We start from the raw sequence: 27,993 nt of genomic DNA, 5'->3' as shown, positions 1-27,993 counted from the left end.
TCTCAAAATACATAAAGAAAAAATTGACAGACTTATTAGAATAATCAAGCTCACAATCATAAAGTGAGATTTTTCACACCCCTCCAATAAAGTGAGATTTTAAATATATATATACTAGAGGCCCAATGCATGAAATTCTCGCAAGAATAGGCCTTCTTTCCCCCAGCTGCCGGCACCAGCTTCCCTCTGGCTGCCAGCAGGCACCTGGGACCCGGGCTTCCCTCGAAGCCCTGGCTTCATCCAGAAGGTCTTCTGGAAAGACATCCGGTCTAATTAGCATATTACACTTTTATTATAAATTTTTTTTATTGATTTCAGTGAGGAAGAAAGTGGGAGAGAGAGATAGAAACATCGATGACAGAGAATCATTGACTGACTGCCTCCTGCACGTCCCCTACTGGGGACAGAGCCAGCAACCAGGGCATGTGCCTTGACCAGGAATCAAACTGTGACCGCTTGGTTCATAGGTTGACATTCAATCACTAAGCCACACTGGTCAGGCAAGTGAGATTCTTTATGGTGTTGGTCTGTCTCCCTGTCAACTTCCCTGTCTAGAATGTAATCTAAAATGTATCATCTTTTTTGTCTGTTTTATTCACAGATGTATTTTAAGAACACAGAGCAGTACCTAGCACATAACAGCTGCCTAATATATACTTGGTGAGTGTTTGAATGAATCAAGATGAAAAAAGATAATAATTGTAGATAATAACACAATTAGCAAGTATAATCTAATGGACTCTTATGAAACCCTTCCCTCTCAAATCAACATATTCTTCTCAAGCATACACAGAATATTTATGAAAAGGACCATGTATTAGACTGCATTCTCTGACCACAGTAAAATTAAGTTAGAAATCAACAAAACAATAAAATCCTATGCACTATACAATGTCAAACACGTTGTCTAAACAACTGAAAGAAGAAATCATAATGAAGACTGTGGAAACAGAAGAATGAAGGAAACAGAAGTTAATAATAAAAACGTTATATGTAAAAATTTATGATAAGCATCTAAAAATTACCTAGAGTGAATTCTATAAATTTATACGCGTATATAAGAAAAAGGAAGGATAAAAAGAAATGAGTTACACATCTAAATTAAGTTAGAAAAAAGAACTACAAAGTAAACACAAAAAAATACAGGAAAGGAAATATTGAAGATAAAGCAGAAGTTATTGAAAGATGAAAAACAAATATACAATAGAGTCAAAAAGTCAAAATCAGGTTCTTTAAAAAATAGATAAAATTTTGGCAACAGTGTTCATGTTAAAAAAGATAAGGCTTACAATTAGAAATAAAAAGTGAACAAACTTAAGATAAGGCAGAGATTTGAAAAAATAGAACATTAAGAAATACTTGATACTAATATGTGTATAAACAGAATTCTGTAAATGAACAGAATGAACAATTTCCTAAAGAAAAAAACATAATTTGTCCAAACTTACACATGGAAAAAGTGGAAATCTGAACAAATCTATAATTACTAAATACACTAAATCACTAGTTAAAAGTCTTCTTAACAAAAGTGTCCACCAGTACTTGATGAGTTCTATCAAACAACAATTAATGGTTAATCTTTATTTTATATAAAATGCTTCAAAGAACAATAGTTCTTATTCTCACTGCAATAATGAAGCTAACAGAACCTTGATATGAAAACCAGGAAGGGAAAAGTACATTGATGGGCCAATCTTACTTATGAACATAGATGTAAAAATCTAAATAAAAATGCTAGCAAACTTAAGCCAGGAATGTGTAATAAATAATAATATAGCACGACTTAACTAGGTTTCATTCTAGGAGATCAAGGATGGTTTAACATTCGTCTATAGATATATTTCACCACATGAATAGATTAAAGAAGAAAATCATTCAATCTTGTCTGTAGAGGCAGAGAAAATACTTGATAAAATTCACCACCCAGCCATGATTAAAACAGAAACAATGTAGCATCCAGAAACACAGGGATTTCCTTTACCTGATATCAGGTTCCTTATCAGAAAGTACCTAACTATAGAATCCTATATAATAAAAGGCTAATATGCAAATTTTCCCCTCAGGAGTTTGACCAACCAGGAGTTCGACTGCTCGCTATGACGTGCGCTGATCACTAGGGGGATGACACAGAACGAAGGAAGGGTTGGCAGGCAGCTGGCAGCTGGGGGAAGGAAGGCCCAATCAGCCAGGCCTAGGGACTCTACCCACGCAGAAATTTCGTGCACCAGGCCTCTAGTTATGAAATAATTCTCCTTAAAATATAAATAAGACAAGGATCACCCATGGTATTCGACATTGTACTTACTAGAGGTCCTCACCAGTACAAAATTAATTGAAAACTAATCACAATTTCAGAGAAAGAGACATTGGTAAAAGTGCCTGTAGATGGGACATCCTTGTACTCTGAGGTTTCTGAGAAGTAGCTGAAGAGTTCAATGCCTGCTGAGAATTAGTATTCTAGAATACCTATATTTTTAGAAGTTTATAGAGTTTTCTTATTTTGGTGTCTTTTGTTCTCTTTAAAATCCACAGTTGTATTTCATCTAAAAAGATGATTTTTTTTTTACTTTGTATCAAGCCCTTTTATTTTTAGACAGCTATATTATCAGTATTTGTTGTTGTTAATCCTCACCTGAGGATATTTTTTCCATTGATTTTTAGAGAGAATGGAAGGGGAGAAAGGGAAGGGTGGAAAGAGGGGGGGGAGCATCGATGTGAGAGAGACACATCAATTGGTAGTCTTCCGCAATTGCCGACAGGCTAAGGATCAAACCTGCAACCCAGGTACATGCCCTTGATTGGAGATCAAACCTGTGATCCCACAGAGCAACACCAACCAAGAACCAAGCCCTTTTAGGACCTAAACTTTCCAGGTTGACCAAGGACCCGATTGTAGTTTACTCCTATGTGGCAGTCACACTTCCCATTCTGCATCCAGGCCAGAAAGCTGAGCACCCCTCTGATGATTCTTTTAGGACCACCCACTTCCCCACTGCTCTGAGGAAGGTGTTCAAGTCACTGAGCATGGTCCGGATATGAAGACATGCTACTGCTCTCTCCAGGAAACCTTTTTATTCTTTCTATTACTAATGTTTTGTGTTGTTCCCCCCCCCCCCAACCGCCCCCAAGGAATTCTAAGTCTTTTTAAAAAACAATTCCATCTCAGTATTTGATAGGGGAGTTATATCTAATTTGCTGTCCCCTTGATTCTTTAAGTGCCTTGCTCTTGTGGTTTTTATAAGTATTTTTGCATGAGTCACTCTGAGCAACTGACTGGGAATGTAGGAAAAAGGCTTCTTTTGCTATTTTGATTCACTGTGTGATTGACCCTGGGCCAGTCACTGAACCTAATCAAGGAACTTCATTCATTGCTAAATAAAGATAAAAGGCCTGGAAAGATGAGTTAAAATTAGACCCCACAGCTGATGACTCTGTCTCTTAATAACTAAGTCACAGAAATCAATTAGCTTTTTCCTATAGCATTTCCATTTGGAAAAGATCTCCCATGTTCTCCTTGCCTAGTTGTAACCGCCCTTTCACACCTCTCTGTCCTTGTCCTCTGTTACCTCTCCGTTTGTTTATTTAACTTTACCACTTAATTTCTTTCAGTGAACAACCATGGACTCTGGGATAATCAGCCCCAAATTAAGTTTTGCTATTGTAGGTGAGTGGCAGTTAAAAAAGAAAGAAAGAAAGATGCTGGGGTCCAGCCCCAGCGGTCCAGGGGTTCCCAAAGGTGTGGACGGAGTCGGCCAAGAAAGTTTTACACAGAGACAGCGTTCAGAACTCTCTAGCTTTCCTTAGTCTCCGTGGATCTTCCCTTAACCCTATATCAGCTCCCCACAGAAAGACACTTAGATAAGAAAGATTCAGATTTAAGCTTTCCAATGCTCTAATTTGTGATCTTAAGTCAGTTAACCTCTCTGAGCTACATTTTCTAATTTATAAAATGGTAACCACACTACTCTATCTTTTAACCTCATGGGCAATTGTTACAAAAAACAGGCAATGAACCTAGACGTGTTTGGAAAAACTGTAAAGTATGATATATTTGTCTTCATGTTATCTGGATAATTCTATTCACCAATGCAAGAATCTAGTCATAATATATAGGAAAAGGTCTTAAGTGGTATCCATTCATGCCAGACAGATATCATTAAAATTATGGCTGAGTAATTTGTAAGTAAACAATAAATTCAGGGCAAGGAAGACTTTAAAGTAATAAAATGTAGTTTAAGAATGGAAGCAGTGTGATGGGGATGGCTCCTAGCAAAGCAGGGAATAAACTAATATGTGAAGATCCTTCTTACTCTAATTTTTCATCTTTAGAATCCATAACTTATGGCGGAAGCTATAAACTACAAAATAAATGAAGGCAAAATGGATGAGTTAACAAATTTCAAAGTGGAGCCAAAGGAACTATTGCAAATACGATCTCTGGGTCATGTAGAAATTCGGGGGGAGGGAAATCTGAAGACAGAGCTGCTCCATTTTCTTACCTTTGTTCTGTGTTAAAGATTGCAAAGATGTGCTTGCTGGACATAAAGCTTTTTTCCACGTCTCTAACTTTCAGGTTGTCCAAGGGAAGCATATACTTCTTTTCTTTTTCCTATTGAGAGAGAGAGCACTTTAATAAAAGATCTTGAAGCATGTCAATGGTGACATTTCACCTGAGCTGGCCAACATTTGATTACAATATTTTGATACCATCACACACTATTTTGATACCAGGTACCAAAGAAGAGAAGTTATCTGAGATAGGCGTCTCCAATGATTCTCAACACATGGTTGGAGGAAAGGCTAGAGGAAGGAAGGGCTCAGCGATGGAGAAAACACATGGGCCTCTATCCTTTCTTCCTCATGTGGGTCCCCTTAGATGTTTTCAAATGTTAGCTTGATATTAAGAATTTAGCCATCTGTTAATATTTAACAAAAATGTTCTGGTCCTAATTCAATGAGAAATGCCAGATGGATTTCATTTCATATTTTATTTGCAGTCTAAGCAGTTTTGATAGCCAGTGCTGGCAGGGGCTTGGAAGCACAAGGACCCCAGAATGAAATGCCCCCATAAACTATGCTGAAGCACAGCCATACTTCCTTCATTTAAGTCTAGAACAAATGGGGGTCCAGAAAAAGAAAATGATGCCATTTAATTGTTGAGCTCTGAGAGAGAAAAAAACACAACAACAAAACATTAAAAGTGGGCTGATATTAACTAGAACAGGTTCTTTTTCAAAATGAACAATTCTTTAGGAAGAAAATGGACACTGGTGAGGGGAGGTCTGCAAATGACACCAAATGGATCTTAGTAAAACATACTGGGTGGCAAAGAATTATTAGAAACATTTACTTTCAGGGTCTGGCCCAGGGGCAATGTTATCATATGTACAAATGCTTAACAGCCAAGGATAATAGGAGAGCCAAACACTCAATCTAGGAAACCTAGTCAGGATGTACTCCTGGGGCATATGAGCCGTGTTCTTGTTCAACTGTAGTCCCTCTATGGTCCCAGGCCCTAGCTCTGGGTGCTGGTCCTGAGAAAAAACAGGGGTAGCCTCTGGAAGAGGGGAGCATGGAGACTTAGCCATGACTTTTAATAAACAACTATTAATGTATTTCCTGTGGAGAATACATGCACTGTAGAGACATGTCTGACATAAGCCTTTTTTTTGGCTGTTCCTTCGGCCCCTACAGCACGTCCTTGAGGATTTGTGGCTGGCTCAGCAGTGGAGAGCAGAACTCATCTGTGCTCCCAGGCCAGTGGGTGGGGATCATGTTGTCTGCACACCCACAGAGAGTCATTGGGAGCAACACTCTCTCTGTCACTTCTTACTCCTAAGTTGCTTAGAAAACAGTTGGCAGAGCACATTCAAGTGGTGGGGTAGAGAGAACTAGGTGACTGAAGCAGCTGAAGGAAGTTGGTTGCAGAACACAATGCTGTGCTGGCAGACAACGTCCGCAAAGAAGATTTTAAAAACCCACAAAAATATCAAAGAAACTAAATGGGAGTGAAGGAAGCCTAGGAACAAGCATGAAAAAGCAAAAGTACTGTGAGAAGATGCCAATATTTCTTGTGCAAAAATTAATACTATATTAGCAAATTCAAAGATATTCTAAACAGCAACATACATCATTTAAATAAGTGAAGTATCATAGTCGAGTGATGTGTTTGAAACACAAACAAGATCGAGGCAAGATCATAGACTAAATGAAAATCTATTAAATCCATAAATAAATGAAAATGCTTGAGACCCAGGGAAATATTTTTAGCCGTTTTTCAATGCCCTAAATTTAAGCAGCTGGCTTTTTTTAATACACCATCCTAGTCAACCTTTTGAAATGATGGATTTGCCTTTTAATGGAAATCTGCATTTCATTGTGAAGATGGAACACAATGTCCTTGGCGTGTTTTCTATAGAAGGAAGTTCCCTTTGAACTTCATTCTTTAGCATATAGCAACGACCAAAAATCCAGCAAGTTGATGTCAGACATTCAACACTGGAGAAATACACACACAGGCAAACAGGGGAACATGAAAAATGTATTGTAGTTTCATTTCCAAATGAAATGTCATTTATCCAAGGGTTTTGAAGATGTATTGCCCAATTCTCTCATAATCAAGAGTTTTAAGATTGACAAACGAAGAACAAAGAGACTCAGACTGATTTATTTAATTAAAGTTGTTAGTCAAAGGGAGAATTCAATGAGAAAGAAATGAAATGGTATGTCAAGAATATTTCTAAAATTCTTAGTGCTTTGGGGAAAAATGATATTTGGCTAAAAGAACATTTTGAATACGAAAAAGCTAAAATAAACAAAAGGGATAGAAGTGATAAAGGATAAGCAGAAATTATAATTTCCAACACAGTGAGTCTTAGCACCAGCTTATTTGAGACATCTACTACATAAATTTGTTAGTTTTATTAAACTGTCTAATAGCACACTGTCCAATGTGGTAGCCACCAGCCACAGGTGACTACCAAGCACTTGAACTGTGGCTACATTGGGATATGCTCTCGATGTTAAATACACACCAGGCTTCAAAGACTCAGTATGAGAAAAACAATGTCAACCATCTCATTAATGCTTTTATATTGATTACTAGAGGCCTAATGCACGAAATTCATGCAAGGGGCTCAGCCCTCGCAGCCCCGGCTTTGTCCGGAAGAACGTCTGGAAGGTCGTTCGGCTGTCCAGTCTAATTAGCATATTACACTTTTATTATTATAGATATGTTAAAATGGTATTTTTAATATGTTGGGGTAAAGTAGTACTCAACACAACTCATCTGTTCATTTTTACTATCTTGAATGGGGCTGCTAGATAATTTTAAATGACATGTGTGGCTCACATTAACTTGAACCCCATGTACTTACCATTGCTTTCCTTCCCCTCATCCATCCAAACAATTTTCCTCTTCTGACCTCCCTGTTTCTGCCATCTGGTGTATTTCCCATCCTCCCAGTCACCCAATCTGAAACCTCACTATCCTTCCTGACACACTGTCTTCCTTCACCTCCTTTACTGCATCAAGAATACAGCACTGCATCTGAAGCATTTGTCTCAGCTCCCTTGTCTGACATTCCCATGACATTAACCTAGGTCCCTGGCATCTCATACACATGATTATAAATGGTCTACTTGCCTTCAATTTCCTCTCATGTCACCACAGAGGGCAATTTCTAGAACTACTCTATCAAACTCATTATAGTCTTTCAAAACTTTCATAACTCTCCATTATTTATGGGAGAAAATCCACAAAACTCCTTAATATGACATTGGAAAACACCTATAATTTGCTCCCACTCTGGTTTGTCAATATCTCCTTTAGTCTTCCATAAGAAGCGTCCATTTCAGCCAAATGCACCTTTGCCAAGAGTCTGTTCCCAACTTGAAATACCCTTTTAACTTCTACCACATCCATCTATTATTTAGCATCTACTTCAAGTTCTACCTTCAGTGCAAAAGCTTTCCCAAGTTTGTCACTCCTCCATCTCTCACCTTTCAATTCATACAACAGGTATTTTTTTATTCTATTCATTTTGAATTACACTTTACAAGACGCCTTCATCTTATAAATGTATCACATTAAACACTTTGTATAAAGGTTGTTCATTTGGCACGCAGAATGTTCAGTCAATTCTATTGTTCAAGTAGGATGCATCAGCAAAGAAAAAATTTAAAAGAAGAGTTTTCACAATCTTTGTAAATAAATCCTATATAATAAAAGGGTAATATGCAAATTGTCCCCTGGACCGGGAGTTTGAGAATTTGACCAGGGGGAGGGGCTGGCCCGCCAACAGCCAGGGCCCCTCCCCCTGGCCAGCCCCACCCCTGAATTCGAGCACCAGGCCTCTAGTAAGAAATAAAATATTTTAAACATTTTATCTTGAACACACATTTTGGAGGAAGCTCTTGTAAAATTCCAGAGAAAGATTTTTTTTTAATTATTTTTTTGTTTTATTAAGAAATAATTGCTATACATCCTTGTACAAGTTCAAGGCATATAGCACAATGGTTTGATTTACATATATTGTGAAATGGTTACCACAGTAGGTTCAGCTAACATTCATCTTCTCATATAGATACAATAAAAAGAAAAGAAAGAAGAAAAGCACTTGTAATGTAATAATTTCTCTCTCCATTGGGAGTTTACCTTGTAGTTGGTAAACTTGTGATGAGCACTCAGGAGTTATTGTGATGAGCATTCAGGAGTTATTCTCTTAACAACTTTCCCATATGTCATACACCAGTTAGCTATAGTCACCATGCTGTACATAACATCACCAGGATTTATTTATCTTATAACTGGAAGTTTGTACCTTTTGACCAGCTTCCCCAGTTCCCCTCCTCCTATCCCCTGCCTCTGGTAACCACAAGTATGATCTCTTTCTCTACTGAGCTTAGTTTTGTTTTTGTTTTAAGATTCCACATGTAGTGAGCTCACACAGTGTTTATCTTTCTCTGTCTGACTTATTTCACTTAGCATAATACACTCAAGGTCCATCCATGTTATTGCAAATAGTTTTTATGGCTGAATGATAATAACCCAATTGCATATATATCAATATCACAACTCCTTTAACTATTCATCCATCAGTGAACGCTTAGGTTGCTCCCATGTATTGGCTATTGTAAATAATGCTGCTGTACACATGTGGATGCAGGAATCTTTTCAAAGTAGTGTTCTCACCACCTTTGGATATATAGTAGCTCCCCCTTATCCATGGGGCATAAGACCCCCAGTGGACGCCTAAAACCACAGATGATGCTGAACCCTATACATACTATGTTTTTTTTCTATAACACAGCTATGATAAAGTTTAGTTTATAAATTTCAGCACAGAAAAAGTTTAAAAAAATAAAATAAAACAATTTTAACCATACACTGTAACAGAAGTTATGTGAATGCAGTCTCTCTCTCTTTCTCAAAATACCTTGTTGTATTGTACTCACCCTTCTTGTGAAGAAGCAAGATAATAAAATGCCGACATGACATGGTGAGGTGAATAATGTGGGCCTTGTGACGCCACATCAGGCGTTACCACACGGGTGACTTGAACACAAGCACAGGATAACTGCGACAGTCACTCTCATCGCTTAAGGTGGCTATTTGGGACTAACGGGCAGGAGCATGCACAGCGTGGAGACGCTGGACAAGGGATGATTCACGTCCAGGAGGGATGGAGGTAGATGGCGTGAGATTTCATCACACTGCTCAGAACAGCATGCAATTTAAAACCTAGGAATTGGTTATTTCTATAATTTTCCGTTTAGTATTTTTGGATCACAGCTGACCTCAGGTAACTGAAGCCACAAAAAGTAAAGCCACATATAAGGGAAGGGACTTTACCCCCAGAAGTGGAATCGCTGGATCCGATGGTAGTTCTATTTCTACATTTTTGAGGGTCCTCCATATTGTGAGAAATGATTTCTTACTGAGGATTCCGATATAAAATTCTGCGTATTTTCAAAAGCTTCAGAAGCTGATATCACTGAGTCAACATTCTTCTCTTCACTTTTAAACGTAGTACTTCTCCTTTCCTCAAAAGAAGATGGATGCCAGCAGCACTTCTATAGGAGGCAACCAGGAAAATGGGGGTTCTTTGTTCAAAGAGAGAGGGTTCTTTCCTTGCAATGACTTGGCAAGAGTTAGAAGAAAGAGGAGAAATCCGAGAGGCCAAAATAGGATGCATCTAATGTGTGAGAATGTGGTCTGATGTGGAAGTGAGTGACAAAAGGCAGAGGAATCAAGGTGAAAGGAGGTAGGAATTATGGAATGGCCATAGAATCAAATAAAAATTCTATGCTAACACACACACACACACACACACACACACACACACAAAACCAACCACTACCCTGTATAAGATGCTTATATACCATCTGGCTCCCTGTGACTTCTGAGCAAATAGGTTTCTTAGAACCGTGAATGCAATTTAGCAAATCCTTCCAATTCAAAGCACCCCTGCCATGCCCTGCCTACCTGATTGGGCACTTTGATGGGTCCATCAAAAACTTGCCCCAATATGCAGTCCTTTGGAGCATCAAGGCCCTGCCGTGGCCAGGCACCCACTCAGGTCTCTGCTACTACTAGTATATCTATAATGCCACTCCAGTCTGATCCAGACAGTACTGCATTGTATACTTGGTTTGTTATTTTGTACTTGCCTTTTATTTTCTAAGTGTGCAGATGATTCACCTAAGTGTGTGGATGCTCTGCCTTTCCAACTACAAGGTAAACTCCCAATGGAGAGAGAAATTATTTCATTACTAGTGACCCGGTGCACGAAATTTGTGCACATTAAAGGGGGATTCATTAAAGGAAATATTTTAACATTGCTATTTACCCTTTATAATAGAAGTGTCAGAGATGAGAGAAAATTAGTAAAATGTTTATGAAAATATTCCTCCTGTCAGAGTCTGGGGCACACCGCGGGACCTAGAGTCAAGTCCCTGCCCACCTGTGGTGCCTCAAAATCACGCAAGACTCAGACCCAGTCAGCCCCACCCCCATTGGGCAAGATCCAGACCCAGCTGGCCCAACCCTTGTCAAGCCCTGCCAGGCGGGGGGTGCAGCCTCAGGTCCCCTGGCCCAGCGCCAGGTGGGGGGGGGCACAGCCTCAGGGCCCCCAGTGCACCCTTAGGTCCTCAGCCTGGCACTGGGGTAGGAGGCACAGCTTGAGGTCCCTCAGCCCGGCGCCAGGGCGGGCGGTGCAGCCTGAGGTCTCCCGTCAAGCCCCACTGGGTGGGGGATGTGACCTGAGACCCCCGGCCTGGTGCTGGGGCAGGGGGTGCGGCCTGAGGTCTCCTGTCAAGCCCCACCGGGCAGGGGGGTGAAGCCTTAGGTCCCTGCTGATTGTTCCTTAAGGCTCATTAAGGGAACTCAGCCTCCACTGTGGGTGCAGCCATCTTATGTTATGGAAACCCCGCTCCGCTGTGGGCACAGCCATCTTGTGTTACCGAAACCCCGCCTACGCTGTGGGTGCCACATCTTTGTGATGGCGTGATGGTCAATTTGCATATCCCCCTCTTTTTTAGATAGGATTACCTTTGTTGTTGTTCATCATTTATGAATCTTGCTCCTCTGTTACTCTCTAGGTCAGTGATGGCGAACCTTTTGAGCTCGGCGTGTCAGCATTTTGAAAAACACTAACTTAACTCTGGTGCTGTGTCACATATAGACATTTTTTGATATTTGCAACCATAGTAAAACAAAGACTTACATTTTTGATATTTATTTTATATATTTAAATGCCATGTAACAAAGAAAAATCAACCAAAAAAATGAGTTTGCGTGTCACCTCTGACACGCGTGTCATAGGTTCACCATCACTGCTCTAGGTCCTGACTTCCATCAAATCACCAACCTTGGAGGAAAGCAACTGTTTCCTTCCTAGTGTGGTGGCATAGTTGACATTCAACAAACACGCGTGGAATGAACATAAGATTGAGTCCCCTCATGGGCTGACATTCTGCTTTGTATGGTTTAAGAACTTAAAGATGATTAACTTACAAAATAATCAAAATATCAAAGTAAAAAGGGAAGCTGCAAAAATATTGAGAACACCAGAATACTAGCTCTACATGCTGTTGAAAACTAAAATCTGGTGTTTATTACTATTAAGAAGTTATAACTATAGAGATGTTCAAGTATGAAACTCATAATATAAACTACCCATCTTATTTGGGCTCTAATTCCCTGCTTTAATCAGAATTACACTTTGAGTAGTGAGCAGCACCTGGGAGCCAGCAGGCTGCTAGTAAATGGCACTTCTTTAGATTTTTCTGTTGGGCACTGAAGAAACTTTGATGGGCTGCTCTAGTAGTCCAAGAAAATGCCATGGTCTACACGCCAGTGGCTTCAGGGCTGCCCCCTCTGCACTCACACCAATCCTTCAATGGAGAACACGCTGCCATATCTCCAAGGGAGTAAGAGAAAGGTAGTCACACCTGCCAATACCCAATTAGAAACCCCATCTTTTCCCGATTCCCTCTCTCTTCAGAGTTCAGTTCAATGTCCACCTCCTCCAGGAAGCCTTCTTGGCGTTGAGAGCCCATTGGAGGGCTCCCTTCTCCATTCTGACGGCATTCTTGGGCAGCACTACTTTTTGTTTTTGTACTTAGTACATACTGACCTATAGTTTAGGTATATCTAATATCCAGGAAGTGTGGACTCCTCCTCTCCTCAGACTAAAAACAACAACCACAAAAAAGTACTTTTATAATTTAAAAGTGAGAACATTAGGATTATATTCTCAAGTTTTTATCTTTAATCTCTATATTAATTCTTATATTTAAAGACATATTCATGAGTATTTGCACACACAAGACTGAAAATGATATATGTAACAAATAATCAATTTAAATGGCTAAGCTTGGCAGGTCAATCACATGCGTATCTCTCTTTCCCTCCCCCAAACCCACTCTGATAATAGTAGGAGACAAAGAAAAGGGGAGGGGAGAAAACAGTGGACAAGAGATCTCCCAAAAACTTTGAAAAAGAGAAGGCAGAAGAGGATCACCCATTGACTTAGCATACAGAGAGGAGCTACTCCCACAGATGTCTATAGGGGGAGAAGATGGAGAAGAAGCCACCCCGGCTGGGTCCTATCCTGTCCTGTCCTTGGAGGCACCTGGTGTCCCCCACAAGAGGGGATACAGCTGTGGGGCTGAGACAGCAGGATCAGGCAGGGTCTGTATAGAGAAGTACATGGAACAATGGATGACCCAGGGTCACTGCCTCTAAACATGGCAGCCCATTCCTACCCCAGCAGGGAGACTGCAGATTATTTCCCTAGAGAAAAAATAGACAAAAGAAGTTTTGGACCCAGAGACACCAGGCAGGGTGAGCAGCAAAAGTGGGATTAAGAACAAGAGAACTCAGTTAAAGTCTTCATACTAAAATGTCCTTCAAGCCCCTTTCCAACCCTGTCCCAGAATACCAGCAGCCAGATGGCTTTCTCTGCCCACACCAGGCAGGATATTGAACTGTTTTTCTCTGGAGAGGAGACGCCACGTATTCTAACATTTCAACTGACCCCCTTGCAGGGAGGTCCTATATCCTGGAAGCCTCACCCGTCACACGGAGCTTCCAAGCAGTGAATGGCACAGGCTGTCTCACAGCTACTGACCGAAGTGGATTCTGAGGCTGGGCTATCTCAGCACCCACTGCAACCTCCTTGTAATGTTCAGTTTCCATTCAAAGCCTTCTTTGCCTTCCCTAGCTTGCTAGCAGAGTTAGGGCTCTAGATGAACTATGGCTTTAGCTAATCTGATGTATTCAGCCAGACTCTGATCGGGAAGTGGTTCACACTCAAGAGCAGCAAGGTAGGTGGCACCTGTTTGGTTGGCCTGGATCAAGGCATAGAAGGTGTGGCTCCGGATCCAGAAGCTACACTGTGGGGCAGTTTCCTCACTGTGCAGCCTCTCAACCTGAAATTCAATGTGAAGCCCATTTCTGGAAACTCAGCTAGTTCTGTGCTGTGCCCTCCAACGGTTCTTTAAGCAATTTATCCCCCCTTAACTTCTGAGCAACACTTCATTTTAAAATACTTAAAAATATTTTAATTAAAATTTTTTAAATCAAAAATTTTAAGTCCTGGCCTGTGTGCTCAGTTGGTTGAGCATCGTCCCATGCACCAAAAGGTTGCCAGTTCAATTCCTGGTCAGGGTACATGCCCATGTCTTGGGCTCCATCCCCAGTAGGAGACGTGTAGGAGGCAGTCAATCCATGTTTCTCTCTCACATTGATGTTTCTGTCTCTCTCTCTCTCTCCCTCTCCCTTCCTCTTTTTCTAAAAGTCAATTAAAAAAGTTTTTTTTTTAATTTTAAAAAATATTTAAATCAAACATTTTTAAAAAAATTTAAAATCCTCCATGAACTGGTTATGGGTAAATGTGAGATATGGTTATGCAGTTATGAATTTCAAGAACTTTCACTCCAGGAAAGAGTCTTTAACCAGATAAAAATTATGTACATGAGAAATAACATCCAAAGGATAGGTGAGGATGGCCTTCGAGCAGCACTGAAAGAAAGAACATAAGACAAGCTCAGATGTGAATAAAGCAGAAAGAAGAATTCCCTGTGACACATCTGTTCGTGAACTATCACTAATCACCTCTCTCACAGCAGTGTGCTTTGTAGGTTAAGTTTCCTCTGCTGGTAAGCTAAGTACGGGGACTTACTTTGTGTTTCATAGTTTTTCATTTACTAGAAAGGAAAAAATGTACTCAGTGTGGCAAAACATACTGCAAGCACTTTAAAATTCACATCTTTCAAGTGCTCCAGAGTCTCATTTTCTCATTTCTTTCTGTGTGCCCAGGCAACACAACTTGCAATTTTAAAAACGAGAAACTTTCAAGTTTGGAGCAGTGACTGCTGTCCTTGAGAAGTGGGTGACATGACATGGATTCCTGGTAGCAACATCTCTCCACTCTGACTTCCGTGGCTGCAAATGAAATTATAAAGGGACTCTGAATTTATGCCTACTTTGCAAGGGCTTTAAAGTGCATATTCATCATACGAAAATCTGTATGCATAGCCCTTTGGGTATACTTATTAAATAAAAGTGTTATTTTGGCTAAACATACCATACATTTGTTAAAAAAAAAATCAACTCTAAAAAGTACTTTGTTTACCAATGCAGCTTAATTTTTACTTATCTGAGAAAATGAGGTTCAGGAAGGCATGTACAAATAAAACCCTCTGACAATTCCCAGAACTCAGTAGATGGATGGTTTGAGTTTTACCCCCATCATTTGTCACCAAGCTACAAACAGAAATCAAAGCTGGAAATTTCTCCTCTCACTCTATCATTTTAGCAAAGCGACACTAAAAAAGAGGCAGCATTGGGGAGAAAAGCAACAGGGATAAGCATTTAACCAAATGAATGAGTTTTCTAAAGTCCTTTGCATTGAAGGGTAAGCTAATTCCCTCCCCCACCCCCATTCCCTCCCTCCGCTGATATTCCCATAATTCAGTGTGTTCCTCCTGGGAGGGAAATGGTCTGTGAGCTGAGGCAGTGCCCTTTGTGCTCCAGTGAGAGCCCTCCTCCCTGTGATCTTAGGGAGTGTAGCCTGGAGATGGAACAGGGAAAAGGGGCCCCTTCCATGTGCCTTCGGGGAAGCGGCCCTGGACTTCAGATGACACTGAGCTGGATTGCTCCGAGCACAGCTGGTGGTCTGAGCACCACCATGGGCTCAAACACATGTCCACACAGACACAGGGCTTTGGACAAGGGGGAAAGACCCTCCATCCATCCTAATCATGGCGCCTAGGCCTAGGCTGCCCACTGCTTTCTGGGGAAAAGGTGAGGAAGAATACAGCACAGGGAAGGAGAGAAGGAAGGTGGAGGGAAGACAGGGAAAGGGAGTGTGAAGTGGGCTGTTTATTCATAACTGGGAAGGACTAGAGCTCCCCAAGCCGGAAGTGCTCTCTGCTTCCACGGCCTGCTCAAGTTGCCCTGTCCCCAGTCTCTGAGAGAAGAAGACCACTGGGAGGGGAAGGACACGTGACTGGGATTAAAAACACTGGGGTTCACCTATGAGCTCTGACACCAGCTATGCGAACCCAGGCAAGGCACTTTATTTCTCTAAGCCTTATCTTCTCTCTGTAAGGAGGTGATAATTCACGCCTTTTAAGAGGTGTGAGGCTTAAATGAGATCTTGCAGAGGGCTGTGCATTCATGGACTCCTGATAAATATTTGTTTACTTTTCCTTGGGAGAAACCTTTTTACCCATCCCCTTCCCACCTATAAAAACAGTAAGGATTCTCTCTTAAACATATTTTCAACAGTAAGCTTTACACCTGTGAGCTATAGAACTATGAGGGGAAACAGGAAGTTCATAACTTGCCCAGCAGATAAACACAAACATGAACACTAACAAGCCAGGAGGGCGACAAGCAGTGAAACAATCTCTGCAACTTTAGACTCTGTGTTCCTATTCAAGGCAGATCCGTGGGGAAGAGATGTGGTCAAGAGAGACCTGAATCCCTCTCCCTGTATCCCACAATGCATTGTTCAGAACAGATCAAGAAAAGTACTTGGGGGAGATGCAAGCTCTAAAATGCATTCTTTTTTTTTTAATATATTTTATTGATTTTTTACAGAGAGGAAAGGAGAGAGACAGAGAGCTAGAAACATCGATGAGAGAGAAACATCGACCAGCTGCCTCCTGCACATCTCCCACTGGGGATGTGCCCGCAACCCAGGTACATGCCCCCGACCGGAATCGAACCTGGGACCTTTCAGTCCGCAGGCCGACGCTCTATCCACTGAGCCAAACCGGTTTCGGCTAAAATGAATTCTTTTAAAAAAGAAAAAATTTCCTAATTAAAGAATCATCTACAATAATTACAGATACGTTCTTACACTTAGAAGAAAAAGCAAGAGTCGCAACACTGGCTGGGAAACTAAAAAGTAGGCAAGATTTGTTTTCTTTCTCCAAACCTCTGCCATTCAGGCAGCTTTGCATCTTGCTGGCTCCAAACTGGATGGCCTGGGTGGACTGCTTTTGCTTTTGCTATTGCCTAGAGCTTCTCTCTCTCCTGCTACATCCCAAGAAAGCTCCCCTTCCTTCCCACTCCACTTGCCCTGCAGTACCCACTGGGTTTTATATATCAAAAATAGGGACTCTGTTTAACCCTGTAGATCCCCGAGATTAGCAGACACGTAATATATGCTGATTTATGATGCAATCAAACTCACCTACGCTATGTCTCACTATGCTGGGCTTGGTTTCATGCATAACTGCATTTATAACAAATTAATGTCAACCAGAGAATAGACTTCATTGATTATTTATCCCAGGCAATATATTTGCATTTAAAGTGGGCTTTCAATCTTCTACCTGAAAAGACTGGGTCATTCGGGTCTTTTAGCGTCTGGTAGGGATGACACCCTTGGGTTGCCCTTAAATCATCCCAATGGTTAGCTGCCTACTCCAGGGCTAGGCTGGAAAACTCTGGCTGCTTCTCTGAGTCATTCAGCAGGTCGTCTAGGGTTGTGTTTCTCTGACGAGAGTCCCGTGACCCCCCTGAGTCTGTAAGGTCTTGTGAGAATGAAAAAGAAAATCTGTGTTGGTATTTAATACAACTAGTGTATGGGATGTTCTGAATAGTCACCATTTTATAAGGGAACACGCATTCAGCTTCAATGCCCATGTTTGCATTTCCAGGGTTGTAGTACTTGGCTTGTAGCTCACTGATGAGAAAAAGCAGAGACAGACATCAACATGTCTGTAATGTACTCTCCTCCAGTGACATAACAGTGCCCGGTGGATGGGATAACAGTGGAGGAGGGAGGTGGGTCACACAGCACAGGGTAACCCAGGCATGCCAATCACAAAAGAACCCATGCCTTGAGGCCAGACACATTCCTGTTGACTAGCTAATTATGTCTTCTAAACATAATTAATATGTTGATCAGTTGAAATTTCTTGATAAAATACTTTTGTTTGAATTTGACTTGCTTTGCTGTTTTTTTAAATACAGATTGACAAGCATAAGGTGTTTACTTACAGATATTTAAAATAAAACATTAACTTCTTGTACATATTTATGTAATATAATGAATAAAAATAGTTTGCCTATGCTCATAAATGATGAGGATTCTTTTCTTTTAAAGGGTTTCTGCGTATACCCAAGTTTGAGAAACACTGGTTTAGGGAAAGTGTATTTGGAATTTTCTTAAAAGGGTTGGTGTAATCAAAATAGGTACAAATGACCTTGACTTATAATTAGGAGCAGAGCTTAGAAATTGCTTCAATTTCTGGGCCCTCAGCAACACCAGGGGGAAAAAACAGGATCAGGCCCTCAGAACCTGGGAGGCCCAGCCATGGCTACAGCATACACCGGGCCCTTCGGGAAACTCCTTTCCTGCCTTGTGCAGCAGTTCACCATATGGAAAGAAGGGATAATAATACCCAAACCCAATCCTTAAACCAAAAAATGAAAACAAACTTAACTGTATGGGAACAAAGAGGCAATAGATGCAAAACCATTTTCATCTTTTGAAAAACAAGAAGGTACTATTTAAAAGAGGAACTCTTGAAAATATCTCAACAACATGTGTCTAATTCATACTGACATGTGTACCAGTAATTGAACCTATGTTTAATTTTTGCTGCAAATTATCTGCTTCCTTTAAGAAGCTGGGCTGGTAAAAATGCTGGCTTGTGTGGTTCAAAAATAGAGCTGTGGGAGGATTAGGGGTACCTTGGGAGACACAATGCGGCTGGGCCCTTAGCAAAAGAAGAATGAGTGGAACAAAGGAAGAGGAAGGGAGAACTCGATGCCAAGGCTAATAAAAGACAAGGAGCTAGTAGAAAGTAATTGCAAGGAAGTGGGGGTAATGGGGATTTTTTTACCCCTAGACCTCACTAACAACACAGAACAAGTTTAACACAGATAGGACCAGACCAATGAAGACCCAGAGCAACCCAAAGACAGGTAAACAGCATACATATAAAGATTCAATTGTATCCCACTGTAGGTACAGTGTGTATGCTACTCCCCTCCTCCCTGCCCCCTTCTGTATAATGAAACAGGGATTAAGTTTAATTGTAATTAACCCAATATTTAAGAAAAGAAGGGAATAGGGTTTAAATATTGGGTTAATTACAATTAAACTTAATCAATCCCTGTTTCATTATACAGAATAATTATATTTTAATTATAAAAACGTTGATGATGATATGACATGACAAATCTCAGATCCCTTATTTTAACTGCCCATGTTAACAAGTAACCACACGTGTCTTCAAATTTCATCCAGGTGTTTGCATACTTTAGGATTTCCTTCTGTTTTAAGGCTGACTAATATTCCATTGTATATATGCCTAGTATATCTTGTTTTCTTTATCCATTCATCAACTGATGGACATTTAGGTTGTCTCCATGTCTTGACTATTTAGTGAAAGTGCTTTTATGAACATTGAGGTGCTAATACCTCCTTGAGTTCCTGACTTCAATTCTTTTGGATAAAAACCCAGAGTGGGATTGTTGGCTCCACTTATATGACATACTAGTCCAGTATATAAGATATTCAAACTCATAGAATCAAAGAGTAGAATGGTGTTTGCTGGGGGCTAGGGGGTGGGGGAAATGGGAAACCCTCAAAATGAGCAGAAAGTTTCAATTATGCAAGATGAGGCAGTTCTAGGGCTCTGCTGTACAACACAGTTAATATAGATAACAACACTATACTATGAACTTAAAATTTTGTTAAGAGGGTAGATTTCATGTTGTGTTTTTACCGCAGTAAAGCAATAAATTTTTTTTAAATGAAGCATTTTTCTTTGGGGGAGGGGAGGGAGAATGTGGAATTAATACAGCTTTTTCTAGGTGCCTTCTGGTTCTCCTATTTAAAAAGTCCTATATATCTCCCGTCTTTTTAATCTGGTATTTCTATTTTGGTCTTAGAATAGAATTTTTAGCCTTTTACCCTTATCTACCTTTATTATCCCCAGTCCCCTGAATGCGGGGATGAGACAGAGTTCCTTCAACTGCCTGTGAACGTGCTACCAACTTGTGAATGCGTTTTTATATGGGAATATGGTAATAAGGCCATTTCATAATAGTGCTCATTAAAGAGTTTAGAACAGAAGCTATCAAAACACTCCAAGAAGTTCAGAAGGCCTTTGTGCTCATATATGCTGCGACAGGAAAAATAAAGACTACAGTGAGGTGGCCAGGAGGGATGTGCCACCAAAGAAAGTGTCATGTAATAATGGAAGAACCGTGTTGGATTGGATGGTAAGAAACCTGAGTCGTCGTCCTGGCTCTACCACAGGTCGATACGGTGGTAGAGCCAGGGCTTATCATGTAACGTCTCTGAACCTGTTTCCTCGTGTAAGAAACGAGAAGTGGGACCAGATGCTTGGTTTTCCAGCTTAGCTGACCAGCATTCTACGGTTTCTCCGGATGTTCTTCAGGAGCAACCAGGGACGCTGGAGAGCCCCGAGGCCAGAGGGCTGGATCCTGGGCTCCCACCCCACACAACCAAAACAACGCCATTTTTGTTTCATATAATGGGGATTTCATGTGAGATTTTGATTGAATAAAGCAGTGATGGCGAACCTTTTGAGCTCGGCGTGTCAGCATTTTGAAAAACCCTAACTTAACTCTGGTGCCGTGTCACATATAGAAGTTTTTTGATATTTGCAACCATAGTAAAACAAAGACTTATATTTTTGATATTTATTTTATATATTTAAATGCCATTTAACAAAGAAAAATCAACCAAAAAAATGAGTTCGCGTGTCACCTCTGACACACGTGTCATAGGTTCGCCATCACTGGAATAAAGGGTCCTAATGCTTCAAAACAAAAAAGGAGAGAGAGAAAAGTTTGAAAACCACAAAGCTGATGTCTGCGGTTCCTTATAGCTTTAAGTTCTGGTTTTGAAATTAATCTATGTCTCAAATGTATGCAAGTAAGCAGTGAAAATGCAGTTTGCCCTGGAGAGAATTTCCAAAGCTCTGAACATCAATCATGAAGATTCTCTGTTGCTCACATGTGGCAAGTTGATTTTTCTTTCTCTTTCTCTCTCTCTTTTTTTTTCTTCCCTCAGGTCAATTTACCATCTGCCTCATCTTCATCAAAACATTAATTTTAGCTTAATCCCCTTTCTTCCTCTCTGGTGGTAAAAGGACCTGGCTTACTTTGAAATAAAACAAATAGAGTGCAGCTACACTTCCATGTGCAGGGTGGTTTCCATCTGATTACTATGGAGTTCAAGGATACTAAAACGAATATAGTAATTTAGCTCTTCTCTAAGCCTCAGAGTCTAACAAACTCTTCAAATAAAATGTACTGAAATTCATTAAATGTACTGAGTGATTACCATATGCAAGGGACAGGGCAAGGTGTGTCTGGTGAGAGAAGTGCAGTAAGACTCGGCCTTCAATGAGGTCTATTCTCTCTGGTAAGAGGAAAAGTCAAGTCTGTGTGAGTTCACAGGACCGAGAGGTCTCATCAGGCTGACGGGAGGTCAGAAAGAGCTTCAAGTGTCTTGAAGGGTGGGCAGGATTTTGGTCAGCTTTAGTATGCTACACTAAGAATGCTAAACTAAGAAGTCTGGATTTAATTCATCAAGCAACGGGGCAGTTTGGGGAACATGTTCGCTTTACAACGATTAAGCTGGTTTTAGAATACAGAGTGAATAGAAGGCAGAAACTAAGAATTTGGATGGCAAGTGCTGGCTACTTAGATGGCCCAGAAGAGGAAGGTAATGAAATGGGATGATGTCAGAGGAAACATCAAAAAGTGACTGATGGAGCAGTACCTAGAGCAGATTTCCAAGAACTGAGAGGATGGCCACAAGAACAGCAGAGCAGGTAGGAAGCTTGACTTGACACGAGTCAAGGAAGAAGACAATGGTAGCTTGGGCTAAGGTGGCTGGAGAGAAGAAAAAGAGCAGGTATATTTGAAAACTGTTCAGGAGTAAAACCAACAGGGATTTGGGGGAGTGGATATGGAGGTGATGCTCACTGAGATCCGGAAAATCAATGGAGATGGGTCACAGGTTCACTGAGACCGTGAGTTCCATTTTGGATATTTTGATACTGAGAGGCGTCCAGAGCAGCCAGGGTGATGGGAATAAGAGCACCCTCTATTTGAGATAGTTTTGAGGATGTGAGGTCCTTAGAAGAAAGGTAGATTGCAATGAATTCAAAGAACTATAAGGATAAATGGGTGAAAAGTTATAGGACATATGGAAATTTTTCACTAAAGAATGGGACCTACAAATGTGTCTTGAGAGGTTGCACATTTTAAATTAATTTGATCATGTTGTACTGACAGAAAAAGAAATGAGTATTTAATATAAGAAAATAAGGACTATGAAGACATCTTTCTTTCTAGATTTTGTCAGTGGTTAGTGAATGACTGAGTTATCTATCTTCTAAGATCTTTGACCAGTGGAATGTTCTCTCCATCATATGTTTGAATGTTTAGAGCTCTGTTAATGTTCTATTTAGTTCAAGTGGTTATATGTTGGTTCCTTGGCGCCAATGTCAATAATAAAATTCAACAACACAAACCCCTAAATATGGCTTTGTTTTTCTCTTTTTAAACATATCTGATTTGAAGCCCAAACCAAGATCCAAGTGTTTTCTTCTCATGTGGGAGACAAGTGTAAATGACTGACCACCATTAAAGTTACGTTACCCACTAGGCCCGCTGCCCTTTTGCTAACCTATGTCTGCTCAGCCTCCCAAATCCTTGCTCTTCACAGTTAACTTCCGTTTTCTTCCTTGATGCAAACCTCTGCTCTTTCACCAATGTCCTTCTATACTCTCACTCCTTCCCTGGGAAGAGCCCGGGAATCTGTATTTTTAACAAGTGTCCTGAGTGGTTTTTGAGATTAGGTCCATTTGAGAACATCTGTGGAGAGCCTCTTCAGGAACCACCTGGCAGGAGGAAAGCAGGCTGGGCCATGTGCCTGCCTTCCACCTGCTTCGGCCAGACTAGGTCTGTGCTTTACTCTTTTCTATGAGGCCTCTACAGAAGCTTTCATCTGAAGCAAAGGCCCTATATAACTTGAAAAATGTGGTCATGGACTTCTGACTTTCCTAATTCCCACTTCAACAATGTAGTCACAACTAGTCCAGAATCCCTTGGCTACTTGATGATCCAGAATTGAACATTACTGAGGCCTGCATGTGTGACAAGCTCTATTTTGTGTGTTAAATATACAGCATTGAAAAAAAACAAAATCCTTGCCTACGTTCTGCTTTCTAGTGGCGGATATAAATAATAAATAGATAAGTGAAATTTTTAGAAATTAGAAAATGATGAGTGTCATGGAGAAAAACCAAGCATGAAATGGAGAATGGGACAGGGTGTGTGTGTGTGTGTGTATGTGTGTGTGTGTGTGTACAATTTTCAACAGGGAAAAAGGAAAGCCTTGCGAGAAGATGACCAGTAAGTGAAGACCTAAAGAAGACGGAATGACTAATGTACGTATCTGGAAGAAAAGTGTTCCCAGACAGAGGAAATCACGGTCACGTTTAATTAGCACGAGTAGAATGAATGGGTAAAAATGCAGAAACTCCTTTATCTGTTGGCTCTTGGAGCATCCCTTCCCTCCCTGTGGTTGTAGTGAATGCCCTTCTCTTTAACTAGAATCCCCACATAGACCATGGCATTCACACCCTCAGGAACACCCATTATCCTCCCTACAGCTGGATAAACAGTCACAGTGGGCATGTGACTTGCCTGAAGTCACAGGGCTAACCAGGGGTGGGCTAGAACTAGGGCTTGGGGCTTCTAAAGTCCAACCTTAAGTTCTCTCAGTTGAAAAGTTTTTAATACATAAACCAGAAATGGAATTGATTACAAATCTTTATTTAAAATTACATTTCTAATAAAAATGTTTTCTGAGTGACTACATACTCATATAATATTAACATGGGCAATGTCCTTAATAATAAACTATCATTCTTTGAGAACTGCTTTTGAGTTCCCACACCGCCACACAACCCAATAAGGGGGAAGGATGAAAAAATGGAGAAATAATGAATAAAACGCAACATGATGGGATCCAATCAACACAGATGACCCCTAATCTTCTGACACCCTAGTTCTTTCTGATACATTGTAATACTTTCAATTTCCCACAATTCTGAAATGGAGCAACATATGTACCTAAAAATTAAATTTTACTTTTCTTTTTCTTTTTATTGATTTGAGAGAGAGAGAGAGAGGAAGGGAGAAGGAGAGAAACATCAATATGAGAGAGAAACATTGATCGGCTGTTGTCTCCTGCATGTCCCCTACGGGGAATCAAGCCCCCAACCTGGGTATGTGCCCTTACCGGGAATTGACCTGGTGACCTTTCGGTTTATGGGACAACATTCAACCAACTGAGCCATCTGGCCGGGCAAATTTTACTTTTCATATCCACTATGGCATTCTTTTAATAATAAATAAATAAAGCACCTATCATTGTCATTAATGAATGGAATCCCAACCAGCCACACGGACAGCCTGATGTTTACTGCTTTAATATGATAGCCCCTCAAACTTCAGACCCAAATTCCACCTGGTCATTCCATCCAGTCTCCACTCAGACACACTGCTTTCCCCCGCTTCTCCTCTTATTTGGTAATGTGATCTCCATTTCCTCTATCACTTAATCTTCCCTGAGAAGCACTGCTGTTTCTGACATCTGTTCCCTTCCAGTCTGCCTGTGCGAACTCTGAGATAAAGACAAAGTTTGCAAGAAATACAAAACTCATCTGTCAACTTACTTTCCTGCCACCTGTCAGAGACCTCACTGCCACTCCCAGGAGCACTCTTAACTCTACATGGAGTTCAAACATTTTTTGCTGAGCTCTGCAGAGTTCTCTCATTCTCCCCTTTCTTGTCTTTGTATTTAATCACAATGCATCTGATCACTCCCCATTGTACACACTGTGCATACACATGCCATCATTTCTGTTGTATCAAAAGCCTGCTATTTTAAGAAACTTCTATTTTGTCCTAAAACTGAAAGGCTCAACTTTAGGGTTTAACCTATAATCTGGGTGTTTGAAAAGATACCACAGCTGCTACAGCTGCCAAGAAACAACCCTTTCTCACCAATGACCTCATCATATTTGTTCACACCCTTAAAATACTTAGGCTGGATTAGTGCAATGAATTCTGGGTTGAGGGTTAGCCTTAACGACCACCTGTGAGATTCAGTTAGCTCGCCTACTTTAGGATCCTGGTCAGATGAGCCATGTTTCACTCCATGCATTTAATTTGCAATCTAGAAAAAGTTAACTAAATACTGAATTTCTTACAAAATTGTCCTGCTCATATATATTTTCTCAGGGTCTTCTATTTTGAGAGTAAAATTAAGACACAGTTTCCCTATATAAAATTTGCCTTCCTCTCCTCCACTCTCACCCCCCCCCCCCCCCGCCAAAAACAACCAACCAATCTGAAGAGCTTCCTTTTTGCCAGGGAAGACAGGTTGAAGTTAAGGGGCTGACTACAGGGAGGGCATGAAAAAGTGCTCTCCATTATCAGCTTTTCTGAGTCTTCACCCTCCCCTCCCCATTTCCATCCTCCTCTAACCTCTCTTGGATTGAGGTCTTTGGGTTCCAACAAGGGCCAGCAGCACTGGGCAGACTTCCCTGGCTGACCTCCTTCTTCCTCCCACACAGGTCACCAGGCTCATCACCGCCCCCTCAACACACACACACAGATGCACTGTCGCTTACATCCATTTCACTCTCCCTTCCTTCTAGAATACAATAGTCAACTCTCTCCCCTATTTGTATAGCTACATTATCATTTATGCTTCGCTGTTTGTAGTCGATTTTCCATATTACAATTCGTGAAGACTTTAATTTTTGCACTTCCAGATATAGTGCCTTAGCACACTATATAAACTCAAGGCAAGTTTGTTGAAATAGATAATTTAATTTTTTAAATCCAAAGTAATATATGCACATAGTAACAGTTCAAAGAACGTTGAAGAGGTGTGATGAGAAGCAAACCTCCCACCCCATCCCTCTCCACCCCAAGAGGAAATTTCTTTGAATTTCTACCTAGATCTTCTGGTCCATGACTATATACAATATGCATGCATTTAACTTCTTGATTTAACCACTTTCGACAATAACTACTTACTCCCTAGTTAAAGAGGAATTTTTAACTCAATCACCATTCCCTTAAAATTCTCCTCCCAATGGTTAATAGTTATGCAAGTCCACAATTCCTTATCTGAAGTGCCTGGAACACATATGTGTCAGAATTCAGATTTTTTCCAAGGATTTATAAAGGTAATATTGCATATATATTATATGTTGTAAACCTCACACATAAGTGTTCCCATTGTAAAATATGTGACCATTCATATGAAGTGGGATTATAAATAGAAGGATTATAAATAACTCCACATTAGTGCAAAGAGAGAATTTTTCAGGAATAGGTGATCAATGCCCCCTGGTTAATATGCCATGTAAACACTGCTGTCATAGAACATGTCTGAGAGAAAGCCACTGATAAAGGCATCGAAATACTTCAAATTTTGTTAGAGTTGTCTCTGAACATTTTTAGGAAGCAATTGTATAAGATATACATGGATCTTCCAAGTGAAGTATGCCTCTGAATGGCATTCTGAAATATGATTTCACGATACACTAAGAGATTATATTTGGAAGAGTCTAGAATTCTGTATCTTATTTTATCACCAAATGGCTATATTTCTGATTTTATTCAAGTTTTCCTATGACTCACTGATTTCCTTGTCACAGCATTTGAAAAGTACATTTACATCTATAGTTCTGTGCAGTTGATGACCTGTCCCTTCCTTTTTCCTACAGTATTAAGTGTAAATTAGCCATTGAATTTATTAGGTATTTTAGAGCAAATGGCTCAAGGTTTTATAACTCCTCAGGATTTGTAATAGCCAATGCTGTTCAGAATTAGACTCAAGTCACAGGCACCATAAGTCCCATAGTTCTCCTATGGCTAGGTTTCTGATGGGGCCATCACCCTGGCTCTATGTCACAGAGGTCATGGGGATTGACACTAAGGGAACAGGACCAAATCCTAAACCCAACTAGTGGATAACAAACTATTTGAATGGGGAAATTTACCATTTTACCCTTCTTAAAATGCTGCATTACTTTAGCTCAGTGGTTCTCAACCTTCTGGCCCTTTAAATACAGTTCCTCATGTTGTGACCCCAACAATAAAATTATTTTCGTTGCTACTTCATAACTGTAATTTTGCTACTGTTATGAATCGTAATGTAAATATCTGATATGCAGGATGGTCTTAGGCGACCCCTGTGAAAGGGTCTTTCGACCGCCAAAGGGGTCGCGACCCACAGGTTGAGAACCGCTGCTTTAGCTACTATTCTATCCCATTTGCTTTTATTTAATTCATTCTTTAATCTTCCAAATGCTCTGGTAAACTTCAGCATCCTTGATTTTCAACTTCTGGGTTGCTTCTTAATCTGAAACATACACACTTCATAAAGACTGGAGCTTGAAAACCTCCCAGAGTCTATGTGGTCCCCTTTGGTTCATGTACATTCAGAAATCATTATGTTGCCCAGTAAATGTGCTTTATTTTCTGCACAGAGCGATGTGTGTATACGGACACAGAGCCATATGTATACACTATTTACAACCAAGAATTTAAGTTTGCTCCTCAAAGAGTGGTTACCGATGCCAACATTCCCAGAGAGCATTGCTATTTCACATGTTCTAAAAGCCAATAGGATTCAAGTTGCTATTCCACCCTGCCCAATCAGCTTGGAAATAATTACAAATACAATAGTCTCCCCAGCTTAGCCAGTTAGCTGGCAAAGAGGATCAGTTTTCAATGTGTTCACATGATACTTGTTGAGTAGCTATATTGGAAATTTGAAAATATTTGCATATTGCTTATGAAATTGCTATTGATTTCTCAACAGTATTTAATTCCTCTCAACATAGGTGAATCTTTATTAACTAGGGATTAAGTACTCAGGCACCTTATCTAGG

General features: G+C 40.4%; 1 protein-coding gene across 1 annotated transcript in view; it reads right to left on the bottom strand.

Moving 5' to 3' along the window:
• The window catches only part of DNM3 (dynamin 3), a 300,862-nt gene that overhangs the window by 85,880 nt on the left and 186,989 nt on the right, over window positions 1-27,993 (bottom strand). The window contains exon 16 of the mRNA XM_023753926.1: window positions 4,500-4,609. Within this exon, the coding sequence (XP_023609694.1) occupies window positions 4,500-4,609 (110 nt within the window). The remainder of the gene's footprint in view (window positions 1-4,499; window positions 4,610-27,993) is intronic.

The sequence above is a fragment of the Myotis lucifugus genome, unplaced genomic scaffold (assembly GCF_000147115.1).
Source record: "Myotis lucifugus unplaced genomic scaffold, Myoluc2.0 scaffold_54, whole genome shotgun sequence".
Lineage (NCBI taxonomy): Eukaryota > Metazoa > Chordata > Mammalia > Chiroptera > Vespertilionidae > Myotis > Myotis lucifugus.
The sequence above is the reverse complement of the archived record's forward strand: the minus strand, read 5'-3'. Positions and strand labels throughout refer to the sequence as shown.